Raw genomic sequence first — 15,510 nt, forward strand, 5'->3', positions numbered from 1 at the left:
TGCATGAGAAACGTGAAGAATTCTTGCACAGAACACTCTTCGATGGAAAATAATCGAAAACCCTTCCTCCTTTTCCGCTCGCCTCGACCCGAGAGAAAATATGGAGCTAGAAGGCCTGGGTATAATTAATTTGCCAAAGATCCTTTGCGTGTCGAAGAATTCAACATGGCGGACGAAATTGAAGTTCGGATGCCATTGAAACTTGTTGTCTTTGGTGGATCTGGGTTAACAGGCAAGGAAGTGGTGACTCAGGCATTAGATCGTGGCCATCATGTTACAGCGATAGTTAGATCTCCGGAGAAAATACAAGAACGGTATGCCATAAATCTAAAAGTCAGTGTTGTTTAAAGTTTTTGCACCACATCTGAACGCAGCTGATAACTAGAACTTCAAGCAGGCAAGCTAGAGAGGAAAGTAAAACATAAAATTCAAAAAAATTTACTGCTATAGTCATAGAAACTACGAATATTTCGTTTGAAAAACGGAATTTACGCGACATTTTCATGATTCTCAGCCGAATAGGCCTCAAACAAGTTTATTTTTTGTATCTAATTCGAGGGTAGTATCCTTCCCTTTTAGGCATCCCAACTTAGAGCTAGTTAGAGGCGATGCTTGTGAATTGGAGAGTTTTTCTGCAGCACTGGAGGGGAAGGATGCTGTTATTTCTTGTCTAGGAGTATTTGCAAGTATCTTCAACCCAACAACTTTTTACTCAGAGTCCATGTTTGCCATTTTGGAAGGAATGAAAAGGTTTGTAACTGTTAGTATATTACGTCGACACTATTATGTGGATTTTTGTACCAGGTAATTGCCGTATTTATCGGGAAGATACGCAAGTCGCGCAGCACACATAAAGTGCAGCACACATAAAGTGCATTGAGAAGATAGCTTTTGTAGAAGAAAAAACAATTTTCACGATTTCTAAAGGTCAGTTATAGGTGTCTGGAATTTATCTTTTTGCATAATATATCATGTAAATTTTTTTGTCAAGTTTGTTTAGAATGTTAACAGACTGATGGCTTTCTTGATTTCTTCTCTCTTTATTCATGATCCTGAATACACAGTCAGTGACTTTCTAGTTCATTCTTTTGTGGTAGTAGCTATCTAACCCTTTAACTCCTAAGATCCAGTCACTAATTCTCTCTTCTGCATCAGCGCATTTTATTTCATTAATTTCCTCATGTATGAAGCAAAGAAGTAGGTGTTGCAATCCACCTTTAAACTGATAAGCCATTCTGTTTGTATCACCTGTTTGCAAGATATTATATTGAAATTACAAAGCAAAAGGAAGTGAAGAACTTCTGCAGTTTAAAATGTTGAACAACCTAAAATATATTTTGAGATTATAAACTCAGATCATCCAATTGAGTCAGTGCTTGGTTTGTGATTCATACTGTATGGTTTTTGGGCTCTAAATTATATATCAGTGGAAACAAATTGGCAATTTTGGGTGGTGAATCATTTTTATGGTGATAAGGTGTTAAACTAATCCAAAGATCATAGTTTTCTTATCACTGGGAAATAAATGGTCTTGTTGAGTAATTTCTAGCAAAGCTTATTTCATTTTTCCAGTCTTTTAAGATGTAGAATTTCCAATATGTTTTGGCATTAAGAGTAATTGGTTGTGATAGTTCTTTAATGAAATAAATGTAAAACTGAGATGGTTATTGAGCAGAGTTGTCAAATAAAAGTTGGTAGCCAACGAAAACCTCTGACTTTTTGCCATTGTAAGCCTTCTCTGCTCTTCTCACTTTAGAGTATTTAGGAATGAAAATTCATGCCATTATTGAAATACCATTGATGGAATTCATGCATGTGCTATTTCCCACTTTCGAGTGGAACTGAAAAACAATTTACCTGTAACAGGTTTAGATGCGTGAATCAATTCCATGTTAAGTGTTTCCTCAAAGTTTCATGTGTACTTTGTGCGCCTGGGATATTCTAACTGAATGGTTCCCAGTCCTGCATGTAATATGACGTGGTCACTTACTTATTGTTATTTGCCTCTGCTTTCTGATTTATAGACAGCTGTGTTTGAATGATACAAGATTAATTTATTTATCACTCAACTTACAGCACATGAAATGTGAGTAATGTTCAGCAGCATGACGTCAAAAAATTTAAGTGAGATTAAATTTGTGGACTTTGATACTTAGGTATGGAAGGAATTTTTTGCATACTTTTTGCATCATATTAAGTAGTGCCTGCTGCCAAGTTTGGGAATAATAGAGCTCTTGATTATTTAAAAACTGTTATAAGTTTTTCACTGCACCTCTTCTTACTGACACCATTAATATGACATTTTTAACTAACTATTTCCATCAGTAATTGGTGGAAAATAAGATTCCATTGCTTGCCGCACAACAGAAATCCTGGCAGAATCCAGTTTAGACTTGACATATGCATACTTTTAAAATTTGTAGTGACACATGAATGAAAACCCACCCACGCATGCCAAATAGAGAGTTTCAAATGACATCAACAGTTATCGTAAGCTCTTATACCAGTAGAAGGGTCAGAATTCCTATTAATCTGCATGTCTTTCATGTAGATTGATAGGAATCCCCCCAAATTTTGTTTAATCGTGATATTCTTATCCTTCCTCAATCTTTGGCACAGTTCCCTCTCGCGTAAAGGGATTAGATAGTATTACACAAAATCTACACTTCTCCTTAGCACTTTTAGTGATTGAAGGGTCAATTTAATCTCACCTAAAATTTAAAGATGATCTTTGTCCATATAAAATAAGTCCACTCAGAATTTGTTGTAATCATCACATTTGAAACATCCAATGAACCCTCCCAGCCACAGTGACTTGCCAATCTTAAATGATGCCTATGCATTTATTTTGCTCATGTATTTAGTGTTTCGTTGATTATTTTTCATCTGTATTTCTTCCATTAAGAGTATAATTATCGTTGATTAGGTCATTGCCACTGTAATTCTGGCAATCAACATGACATCAAATACTTCACTTAATTTATGAGGAGTTCTATTCTTAGAAACACAATGAAATTTTGTGAATGTTTTGCGCAATCGCAGAAGAGTGCATTACTGTCAATTAACAGGATAGACTTCCTGATGTGCTCAAAATGACTTTTAATTTGCTGTTTTCTGCTGCAGCTCTTTCTACAAACTAAAATTTCTGGCATTTAGACCAACTTTTCTTGGTTACTAGTAGCTTCAGGAATGCATAAAACATGAAAAAATTCCATTTCTTGACTCAGAGCACAAGTTTTTGTGGCGTACCCGTAAACTAGCTTTTTAACTAAGTGTACCAACCACATTTAATACATTGATCGATTGATATATTGATTGATTTCATTTTAATTAGACCTGACGCACTTAACCTATGACAATGCTCAACCTTTGAGCCACTCATCCACACAGAGAAGACACTCTTACATAGTAGCACTTCTCTTGAGCTTTTTGGAGGGTCATTAATTTTTTCCCTGAAATTAAGGGTTATCTTCCTTTCAGAGTAAAATTATGCTTGAATACAGGAAAAACACTCAATAAATGTTGAGTTAATCTTTTCCCTAGCTTATGAAAATAGCCTCTTCCTGCTCAACAGACTAAATTGATCTAAATTAATCCCTTGACAGGAATGGAGTGAAAAGACTTGCAGTAATGACAGCATGGTGCACTCAGCCAGGCCCAAACAATCGTTGGCTGGCAGATTGGATAGTCAACCCCCTGTTCCTGAGTGGAATGATAAAAGACATGACCACTATGGAGAAAATGATTGAGAAAACTAACCCACAGGAGTTGAACTACACGATAATTAGACCTTGTGGATTAACTAATGGTAAGCTGCATGATATGCATCAATTTGCTAGCTTGCCTGCAGTTTAGGCATGCTGTAATTAAGGTTAGAGAATGGTCCTTGTCATCCAGTCATTATTTGGATTTTTGTGGGTGCCATTTTAATTAGACTTGAAAGAATTGGGCTTGAAGTAAAAGAAAGCTTTTCCCTCCAGCAATGGAGGGGGGGGGGGGTTTAAATCGGCCAAAAAATGGAAGGGAAGGGAATGGAGGAGTATTCTTTTTATACTACCTTTCTCACTCATTTTGTATTCATTTTGTATAGTAAATTTAACATGTCACCTCTTGAAGGCAGACTACGAGCAATCTCTCTCTTTTGGCAAAGTCTGTTACCCTGAAAAGAAAATACTGCTTGTAGTTCACTTGAAATAGACAGTTAAGACCTGAGAACACCATATGTACGTTTTTTTTCCTTGCAACTTGCATGTAGCAGAATGTTTTAATACCAAATCACAATAACTGGTATTGACATCCTCTCAGGATTTGAAACATCAACTTCTGTCACAGGTGTTAAAAACTTGGCACACAAGTTATAATAAGTTTTCAGTTCTGTCAGAACTTTCTACAATTTCTACCAACACTGAGTGACTGAAAATAATCCTATTCTTCTTGAATTGAATGTTAAACCATCAAATGTTACCTTCCCCTCCCAGCTTTATCAAACAGTCTGACAGTTTTTTGGTACTCATTTGTACTCCTGAGTGAGGATAGGCTCTGTGAGAGAGAAATGTTCTGTCCAAGAACAGAGCACAGTTAACATGCTTGTTCCCCTATGCTTGAGTTCAGCATGTTTAACATGGGTTCAGTTGTACCTCCTACCCTGTTAAAAAGTTGCCTTCAATCTGAAGGATGTGTACCTCCCATGGGGACTCTATCACAGCTTTGCCCTGTCAACCATTACTAATTGAACTTTTACTGGTGCAAACAATTTTACTTTCCTATGGGTGTACTCTTGGATTAGTGTACTCTGAGTTCGTCTCTTCTATTTGTGAAGCTGTAACAACAGACTTGACCCTGAAGTTAACGACCTTACTGATTTTCGCATTTAGAGCGAATGTCGCCTTACTTAGACAGGAGATGAACTTCTATTGCAATCTCTGTTAATAAAACCGTTTGTAGGAAGCAGTAGCACTATCATTTTAACATAGTTGTTATATTAAAGCTCGCATCTCGGGCTCTGATCACCTGGGAATGAAATCTCGCTTTCTTTCTTCCGTTAAATATAGATATCTTCCACTGATATTCTGGGTCAAAATACTGACGAGAGGATCGACCTTATTTTGTAGGTAAACGCACTGGAATGTATAAAGTCGAAGAGGGACAATGTAACACAGGCACAAACATATGGATGTGTCGGGCAGATGTGGCGGAATTCATGCTAAAAGTTTTGGACAGTAGCGAGTACGACAGGAGAGGATTCGCTTTGGGCGGGTTATAGAAGAGCAGATGGATAACCAAGCAATGTATCCCGGTAGCTCTAATGTAAAGATGCATCTACATTATGTGCCATATTGATATGTCACGTCAATTTATTAGACACGAGATCTTTTAGGCCAATTTTTTTTTTAAAAGGGCAGAAGTCTGCGCTAATATGCATGATTGCAAACTCTGCAACAACAAAACCAACAACGATAGCGACATATTTGTTCTTTTACATATTTTCATGAAAATATGAAGTCAGCCTGCACTTAGCGAGGATAGTTAAAGTGCAACCTACACAAAAAGTGTAACCTACACAAAAAATCATAGAACTCAAGACAACACTGCAAATATCATGATGAATAGATTTATGGAAAAATTTGCATGGTAAATGTTACAAAGATGTCGATTACAGAAATTTGTCAATGAATTAAAAGTATTAGTCGATAATAAGTCGATCACAGCGATTGTTTTGATCATAATTCTCAATTTTCGAGCCATGTCCACGAATCTCGTTTTAAGTTAGACTAAAATAGATATAACATGAAACACATGTCGGGAAGAATTACAATAATGACCGCTATATAACGGAGAGATCAGTTAAAGAAACAGGTACAACTAGATACCGTGGGGAAAAATGAGCGCTGAAAAATGATTAACCTGAAAAAGCTAAGCAGTTAAACAGGGGGGTATAATTTAGACTCGTTGTAGTCAAGAGAAACGAACTGGTTGAAAATTGTAAATTTTGTCACTTACTAGTAAATATAGATCGGAAATACGTTTTGAGGCAAACTCTGAAGCCTCCATGACAGAAGTGCAGGTTAAAACCCATCTTCCACCTTAGTCTAGAGTAGTTTTTCAAGATCCATTGTAGACGGTGTGATTTTGTATGCTATTCCAAACGGAAAGATCACAGAAGATCATAAGAGACGCGTTTTACGAAAATACACAGAGAAGGCTTTCGCCATGCTCGATAGTAATTCAACAAGTTGCGGTTCATGGCCGCGACTTTCATCAGCACAGATGTTTGAAATAAGAATTGAGTTTATAAAAAGAAAATTGTGTATAATGAATGATTGACTAAAGAATTTGGTTATGGAAAAGTGAACAAACACACAGCGTGGGAACAACTTGATAGGTAGTCGGTTGCATAAGCATAAGAATTAGATATGGAATAGCTGAAGTCAGGAATGGAACTGTAGGTGAAAATCGGGACCATTTGTCACTTACTCGTAACAATTAGATGGTACTTTTAGTCGTTTCGGCGAACTTTTAAGCCGTCCATGACCAAAGCTGTAGATAAAAACCGCCGGTATAGCATCTGGGTTAGTGGTCAAGGTCATTAGCAAACAGTGCGTTTTTGTTTGCTGTGGTTAAACGGAAAGATAACGGCGAAGCGGATTTCCGAACTCTAAAATGCTTTCTTGATGCTTTATCATTATCCTTGAGTGTCATTTCAACAGTAGAATGTGGGTTTTGACCACGTAAAAGTGTTCGTCCTTGAGCAACCGTCGCTTCAACATCTTTTCCTTGAAACTTGGATGTCTGTGAAAGATCTGAGCGTAGGAAATGGCTTTAAGTCATCGCAGAAGTCTGAAGTCACGCGCAGACAGTTTGTCATTGTTTTATTTTTTAACTTTTATTTTTAGTATTTAATTGGCACGCTTAGCTTTCTCGAAACTGATGAAGGCTTTAGAGTCCGCTAAAACGTTTTGAAGTACCACTCAGTTAGTGCAAGTCAATGATGAAAAACAACTACTGTCAACTTGGAGTGTAAGTTAATGAAGAAAGGGAGGAGGGAAGTTAGCTTCTAGATGTGAAGAACAGGCAGTTGATTAAAAAACAAGAGATGTTTAAAGTCCAGTACAAATTTATTTCTTATTGGAACTCTGTTCCCCACTATTGTCAGATTGACCTACGATTTCGTAAGGTCGTTACACTCCTAAAAAGGAACAAGGACCATCTTGGTCGGTGAAAATGTCACAGTTCAGATAAACACCCATGAGTTTGTCGAGATCACTGGCTTTCCATCTTTCATTGTTAATGTAAATTTAGGATGAAGATACTCTTGCTTAAATTAGGGTTTCTCCTGTGAAGCTACTTTTTCTTTTTCACAGCGATAAAACTATAGCTGTGTTGCGCCAATTTAACATTTGTTTTGGGCAACTGCTGCGACTGATCGTTCGATCGTTCCTGTGAATACCCTTATTCCTTCTGTATATCTATCTGCGTTAGACTATTTAAACGAAGAACAATCTGACGTCCTGAACTCAATACCCTATTCCTATGGTCGGGATCATTAATGTAATATTCTCGTTCATGTTTTAATGGCACGTTTGTTGATTCAAAACGATCTTAAAGAAAACCGATACCTAACTTTGAATAACTGGTGCAGAGGAAAATCTGAGAGAATCCTACTCCAAGGATTATGCCTTAATTGTTCAAAATATTCATCTCTCCATTTACAACGATGCTTGTTCCAACCAGGTTTCTTTTCCACCTCAGGTGGTATTTATCTCCGTTTAGTTAGCGATCGAGATTTGCACTGGATCTCAAGGCGATTGACTATGCCACTTCAGGTGGCTCAAGGATCGTTGAGTAGCAGGCCTCTGACACGACTCACTCGCACAACAAAGAAGACTGAAGATAAAGCTAGATAGCATCGGATTGCATCCGACTGTCACAAAATTAAGTCAAGCATATGATATACGAACACTTTAAGAGCTATGTAAGATGTTTAAATTTAAAAAAAGGGTAGGAGATGGAAAAGTTTCAGCTTGGTTTTAAAACAAAGAAATATGTTATTAATTTAGCACAAGCGTGTGGTACCAAAAAAGTCTGAGTCATACGCGAATGCTAATTTAAGATCTTGAGATTTCGCAGTAGGATGCTCTACTTAATGAAGTATAAATAAACTCTTCGACGAAAAGCTGGTTTTAGGCGGTCAGCTGGTTAAGGAATGCAACAGTAACGAAAAGCGAAATGAGGAACCTCCCTTCTTTCCCTGTGCCAATATCACCCCCCATTTACGGTCATGTACCAACCGTACTTCAGTAACAGATTTGTCCGCGAAGGGCGCCATACACCTGGTGCGTATGCGTCAACATCTTTTTTTTTAAAGGGTGGATGATACATCCTCTAACTATCAACTCAAGACTGAGAAAAGAAAAGAACAATTAAGTTTAGGATCAAAAATTAATGTTACACAAAGAACCCTCCTCGCAAGCAAATATTCGAAAGCGACAATAAACCGAATAGTATTTCACCAAAGGCGTTTTCTCTTTATTGATTTATGAATCTTTGAAACTGATAATGTTTTTCGTTCCATTTTCCGTGAGCAAAAGACAAAAGAGCTCTGTAAATGTCGCGCAAATGCGACACCTCAAAAGAGGATTATAATTTATGAAATGGTTTGAAAAGGTTGTTTAAGAAAGAACGACCGATTGTTTTAGCGCAGTTTGCACTGTCGTCATTTGCCCAAGGCATAGACATTTGTTTCATTTTGAAATATTTTTAATTCAATTTTCCTTCAATTCCACTTTTTACAAGATTATTATTTTTTGTTGATGTTATCATCTTTTTATAGAAAATTCTCCAAAAATAGAAAATCTGCAATAAACAAAATTTAGTAACTAGATAATTCCTTTTTCTCTGTCTTCTTTTTTATAATCGCGTTTTCTTTTAAATTTTGGCGAAACTATTTTCTATGTGGGCATTTTTGCGATATCTTTTAAGTTTAAACTGTTTTTTCTGGTTGTACGGATTATTTTATAAGTCCATTATCCCTTAAATTAAGTTTGCACAGTTTGATGTTCCCAGCGCAGGATATATATGTCCCTGATGTCGTCATATCCTGCAGATGGTTTTGTCATAATCAGACATGAAATCATGCATTTCTTCCAGCTTGAACCAAGCTTACGTTTACTTTAAGCAAATTTACCTCATTCCAGAGTTTAGAGAAAGGGAGAAAAATTTGTACTGTCTCTCACTGTTTGCGAGGCGGGATTGTTTAATCCACATTTGCGTGCAGAAGGAAAAAATAGATTATCTGTTCCTTATCTTCTTTGATTGCTAAGGTGAAAGCAGGACTCTTTTGCCTAATACTGATCTGTTTTCACAACGCTGAGGATGTTATCATTGAGCCTTTGTCGCGAAGGATATTGTCCGTATCGTGAAACCCAGACAGGTCGCGTCCCCTGATGCTTTCCTCGTGTGGAGTTCCTCTCCTGGTGACCTTGATCTGATTTCAGAGCAATTTTGAGACACCTCAATTAGGTATGTAATCCCTTCTTACAGCGCCAAATAATCCCCTTAGCTTTTTCCCAATTAGAGAGGCGGTTTTCTGTTTTACTTATACATTTATTTTTTTTTCCTCGATTCCCTGTTTGTGTTTTCTTTTCTCACGGGAACTTATTCGCAAAGAGCGCCGCGCCCACCCATGGGCACAGAACCGTTTTCAGACCTGCTAAGTTGCTTATTTGTGTAAGCAAGATGGAAATTCGCACGCTCTCCTGGTGGTCATTTGACGATCTAAGAGCTTGTTACGTATGTGTCACGCTTTTTACCAGCAGTCGATTACGGCCGCAATCGCATTTCTGTAAATTATAAAGTGTTTAAAGTTCTCATCGACTTTCATTGATGTATGTAGTTGTGTTTACAATAGCACTTTGAGCGTGGATCCCCACCTACGAAGCAAGCGTGGGCCGGGTTGAAGACCACATTTCGTAAAAGGAAAACGGTGGTCACTGGGGTAGCGAATATTCTCGCATCTTTCATATTATATTTAACAGATAAAAGACTGATTGTTTTATCTTGACTGCAACGTCGCTACCATCTACAACCTGCCTGACAGCGGCACAAATTAAATTAATTTCAATCTTTAATGAAACTTTCCCTCCTTCTAAAAATTTAGTGTTTCCACAGCCATCTGGTTATATTTTTCTTTCACTGATTCGCCTTGATTTGGCCGATAATCCCTAATCCATCTTTGCATATCATGTAATATCTTTTTTTATTGGTGTTCATTTTCGTCAATCGGATTGACAATTGCCGCGTCTACATATTTCTTTTTTACATTTTTTCAATGTTGTATTTTCTGCCAGGCCGCTGATGATTAGTTATTTTTAGTTCGAAATACTATTTTACGCATTGCCAGAGCAGACAAGATACCAATGGCATTTTAATGATTGTTACCCATTGAGACCCGCATTCAAGTTACTGATCTCACCTCTTAGCTCATTAAACTCGTCCGCAAGGTTTACATGACCTGCCCATGCAATTAAAAATCGTTTATCTCGATTAATGATGATTACAAAACCTTTGAATAAAAACGCTTTGACCTCTTATGTGATCAAAAGCAATTTGACGATTAAAATCTCATTTCCCTAGTCTGAGCTATGGTGGTGCTGTGACAGTTAAAAATTTGTCGGTTAATATGAGGCAAAGGATAAGCGATTTAAGGCCCCGGCAGTCGAAAACCAAATTCCATCCACCCAGCTTAATAGAAACAGAGCAGGAAGGGCGAATGGAGCTGATTATTTTCATAAAAGGAATAAAAAGGGAAGGGGAAAAGAGAAAATGAAAAACTAGACAACGAAAAAGAAACAACGATGAATCTTGCAAAACGCAATCTAATTTTCACCTTGAGAAAAAAAAATCAAGGCACGAGAAAAAATATTTCTCCTCGTAAAAAATAACAGAGTGAGAAAGAAACTCTCGACCCTTGGACTCCAGAAAACATTCCTCAACTCGGAGAAAACCAAAATCATTCGATGTCTCGACAAAAAGAAGTCTCCACTCGAGAAAGAGATTGCATCTCGTGAAGTCTACTTGTTTTAGAAGCAAAGTAAGCACTTGATACTATTCAGTCGTTACAAATGAGTTCCATGAGAGCTAATGTTGTCTCATCATTTTGCCTAGGAATCTCGAATCATCTTCCCCAGAGGTTCCTCTAGAGACGCAAATAAAACCTACACGGTTCTCAGGTAATATAGTGCTAATTTTACGAAAATAATCAATCGGGTTGCAATTGGAGTAGCTTTTCTTTTGTCAACTTGGAATTGCATCAAGAGTCAATAATATAGTGCGTTCATAATTTTGCCTTTTTGTATTATTTTAATATTTGAAATGGTCATTTTCGCTTTATCCAAAGTTACCTTTTGTACTGAGATGGTGAAGTGTTGAAAGACCATGATAGGTAATATTCTTATGTCAGAACCCGCCTACAACTAGAAATTGGAATAAAATGGCGTTAATGGAACTTTGGTTGGTTTATAATCGAAAAATCGTCGAAACCTAGAGGGCTTGTTGTAAAAAGCCTGCCGATAAAAATTATCTCTTTGCTTTATATACGGATTATTTGCGGGGTACTAGCGTGTACCGGAATGCTTTGTTGGTACTGCATCAGAGCGGGTGATTTACCATTCAGTTTATCTTCATGCTGTTCCCACAAACAATCTAACGTTCAAATCTACAAAATAAAATTACCTTGCCTCAATCAAATTTTATTTTTCATGAATAAGTAGGTAAAAAAAACTCCGTCAGCTAAAATCTTCCATTGAACAATTAAGGCTTTGTGAATGCTTGCATACCGTACGTTTCCGATCGATTTTTGAAAGTTGCGAATTACGACTTGGAGAATGAGCTGCGAAGTACATTTAGCAAAAGAATGCACTCTTCCTAAACCGTATCCTCGTACAGTACGTTGAAAGTGAATGGAACAACACGCAAATTTTTACACTACTCATTGATATCGCCATTTCTTTGTATTTTTGCCGTTTTTCTCCCATGAAATTCCTGGAAATTTCACCTTTTCAAACGTTTATCTCATCCAATGTCTTGAGAACTAACATTCGGTGAATAAAACAAGCTCTTTGATCGACCACGGTCCATTTTCTTTGCATAACAGAGTTCTTACGTAACAACAGCGCGCTAGAAAAGTCAGGAGGTGATCTTTCAACATGTCAAAAGTTCCTTCCGCTTGATAATCATCAACCAACCGCGAGCTTCCTGAACGTAAAACTGAAGAAATGACGCGAATTAAAACACCGATCTGTATCTTTAGCTTACTTGCCAGCGAATTCCATCGCGTCTTGGCATATTTTGGACTTGCAATTGATCACACGGATTTGGCGTTTCTCTTTGACTTGCCAGTGAGAAAATAATGGTTTACAGGAAAAGAACGTCGTTGAAATCGCAACCATCACGATATTCATGCCGCTCAGTTGTAATAGATTTTTACTCGTATTAAGTTTGAGTGATATGTTGTGTAAAGCGGATGTTTTGGAAACTGCGATGGTCATGAATTGAGATGCGGATAAGTAGCGCTGAGAGGAAAGAAAGCATGAAGTTATATGGCTGGATCACAAAGAGCTAAACTTCTCCTTTTTCCTTCCACATGTATAGATTTATCTCAAATCTGAAATCGATACTCAAACTGGTAACACTGAAAAATGCAGAGCTGAACGAAATAGCGATCAGAGAGCCGGGTCGAAATGAACCAGTTGTTCATAGTAAGTGACTGAAAATTGCTTCTCAAGGAAAGTAGCTTTTAAGTTTGTCTAAGCGGGAAGTTGGAGTACGTGCAACTTTCTCAGATTTGTATTATTTAACTCAGATACCCAAAATAATTGGTAACACTTCCACTAGGAGAGCATTTACAAAATGTCCTGCTCTGAAGAAAATGTGAGTCGTAGCTGTATGAAACCGCAGTTAAACCCGGAAAATGCGTCAGCTGCTATGGAAGTAAAAAAAATAAAGAAAACAAAACAATTACAAAGAGATTTCCGATACGGTGTACTTTAGTATAGGCTTTTGAATTTATATTGTTTTAAAGACGATTAACCTTGCCGCGGTGGTAAAACCAAGTAAATAAAGTAACAAAATGTGATATTTTTAGATAGCGGTTTACCACAAATAAACTTCCCGAGTTCCTGCAGAGAATATATCGATCACGCACATTTAGAAAAACAGCATGTATTGACCAAAGGCCGTCAGTAAGAACCCGGCTAAAATAGCTTAGTTAAAACGTATCCGATACATCAAAGCTTATTCAAAGTTTTGCGCTCGCACAAACCCACATATCTACGGCAGCAACATATCTGAAACGAGGTGCTAAATACGTTAAAGGCGAGCAGGCTTTCACGCGATTCGTAAAAATGAAAGGCGCTTTTTTTCCCAGAGCATATTCAGTTGAAAGTGACACTTGTCACAGTTCTTATTTCAGATATTTTTTTAGTAGTTTCTCACTTCTGCTTTCTTCGAACTCTATTTGGAGGCTGATGGTATGCAGTAGGCTTAAAATAGTTTATTATTAAAAATCGTCATTCCCAGGTGAAAAATCGACACTTGCTTAACTAAAATTGGTTATTTTCATTGTTAACTTCAGCCTACATCCAGTTTAGAAGAATGCGAGATCGTTCGAAATCTGAAAATCCCTTCTATCATCGCGTCTATTTTCACACAAACAAATGAAAATATTAACATTTTTAGAAAAATTCCAAAATTTCCCTTCAAAATCAGTGTAGAGTAAGGAAGCCAACATATTGCGCTGTCTATCAATTGTCAGATGGAGTAAGTCATAACATAACCTCGTTATTAACTGCTCTTTGCTGTTATTACAGGCATTCTCTGTTTTGTTTATAAACGAGCAAATATACGTCAACTTAGCAACTAAATAGGTTTGATTAAACCCTCTGGATAATTCTATAAAGGTTTTGAATAACTTAGATATTTGTTTATGAATTTCTCTGTAAAAAACCTTTTCAGGTTTAGTTTTAGGAAAACAAAAAGCAAGTACACTCTTTTTTTCTTTTCAAGCGAAAGATTTTAAGTCGTGAATTGTCTTGAAACAAAGGAAACTTTTACCACGGATTTAATTGTGATAACGTATCTGCCTTCGAACACTGTTGACATGTCCTAACAAGAAATTATGGATTCCTGAACTAGCTTTTTTAATGTAGATTTACTGTCTGAAGGAATAATAAAGTACTGTGCTCCAAAAATTCATAGCAAAATGAGATTTGGACCTGGCAGCACCATGCTCTGTACTGGCAGTAACTGTCATTTTCATCTTCAATTTTTTTTCATCTCTGAAGACCTGAAATATTGGAATTGTGTACGACGGATGGAGTGAAAACCAAACAGCATTTCACCAACAGAGTTTCAGTTCAGCTGAACGCTCGGTTTTCATGAGTTTATGGTTTAGCTACTCTGCATTTGAGAAATATTACTCATGATTAGTGATGAATTTGGCGTTGCATGGTGTCTTTAGGGTTCACTCATTTCATTTCTTTGTCGTTTAAAACTTTCAAAGGTGTCATTATTAAAAAAAAAAAATATTTGTCTGAATTAAAAATAGGTTTTGGGTGACCAGTTTTGCAAGTCTGTATGATATTTTGGTTGTGTCTTTCAATGCCCAGAATTCAAGTGACAAAGAACGGCACAAGACTGGTGTCGTAGTAATTCGGTGACATGACAGCAAGATGATAAATTAACAAAAGGGTCACGTTAACGGCGAGTCCAATTTTAGCCAACTGTTCTGTATGAAAAAAAAAATAAAGACAAAAAAGCTATAAAATTGTCAAAATGTTGCGGTATTATTGTTATTATGTAATCAACCGAAAAACATCTCTTCTGCGCTATAAAGCAGAGAATAACTTGGATTCTTGATAGAGGCGAAGCTGAGAAAATTGTCTTAAATTAGTCAGCCAAGGCACATAAATAGAACTTTCGCGTTGTTTCTCTGCAACTGGAATTTATCGCACACTAAGAGGGCAGATACGAGGTTGCTATGACACAAACCAGCTCATGTTGAGCTCCATCTTTTTTCTGCCCTAGAGTATAATTTAATTTGAGTGTTTAATTAAGTGATTATATCCCCCATTTTGAGCATAGAAATGACCCTTAGGCCTTTTCCTAATTTTAATTTTTATTTCCAATTTAATTCAATTTATCTTTTGAGCCAAGTCATGAACTAAAGGCTCTTCAGAAATATTTGTGACCGCAGTATGCCCTAATTTTACAAAATTGCGTTAGTCAGAACACCTTTGCCTTTTTACACATCAAACGGCTTCTAATAATGGGGTCGGGCAATAGCAAGTTTGTCAGTCTGTTGGGCAGCTAGACCTTTTTCAACCCTTTAACTAACACACGGCGTATTAGCAATGTTTTTCTCAATAAGCTTGCCCCGTAAGTTTCCCTTCTTCGTTTAAAATTGCATGGTTTGAGAGCAATCAAAAGCACGTTGTCTTCTATTGTTTATGCTAT

The 15,510-nt window shown here is 37.0% G+C and overlaps 1 protein-coding gene across 1 annotated transcript; it reads left to right on the plus strand.

Annotated features, from left to right (window-relative positions):
* The first annotated feature begins 134 nt into the window (after positions 1 to 134).
* LOC113678890 (flavin reductase (NADPH)) lies at positions 135 to 7,410 on the plus strand. The gene is made up of 4 exons (XM_027195809.2): positions 135 to 314; positions 580 to 750; positions 3,606 to 3,808; positions 5,112 to 7,410. The coding sequence occupies exons 1-4, from the start codon at positions 166 to 168 to the stop codon at positions 5,261 to 5,263; spliced, it is 675 nt and encodes a 224-aa protein (XP_027051610.2). The 5' UTR covers positions 135 to 165; the 3' UTR covers positions 5,264 to 7,410.
* The last annotated feature ends 8,100 nt before the right edge of the window (positions 7,411 to 15,510 follow it).

Source organism: Pocillopora damicornis, chromosome 8 (assembly GCF_964200805.1).
Source record: "Pocillopora damicornis chromosome 8, jaPocDami1.2, whole genome shotgun sequence".
NCBI lineage: Eukaryota > Metazoa > Cnidaria > Anthozoa > Scleractinia > Pocilloporidae > Pocillopora > Pocillopora damicornis.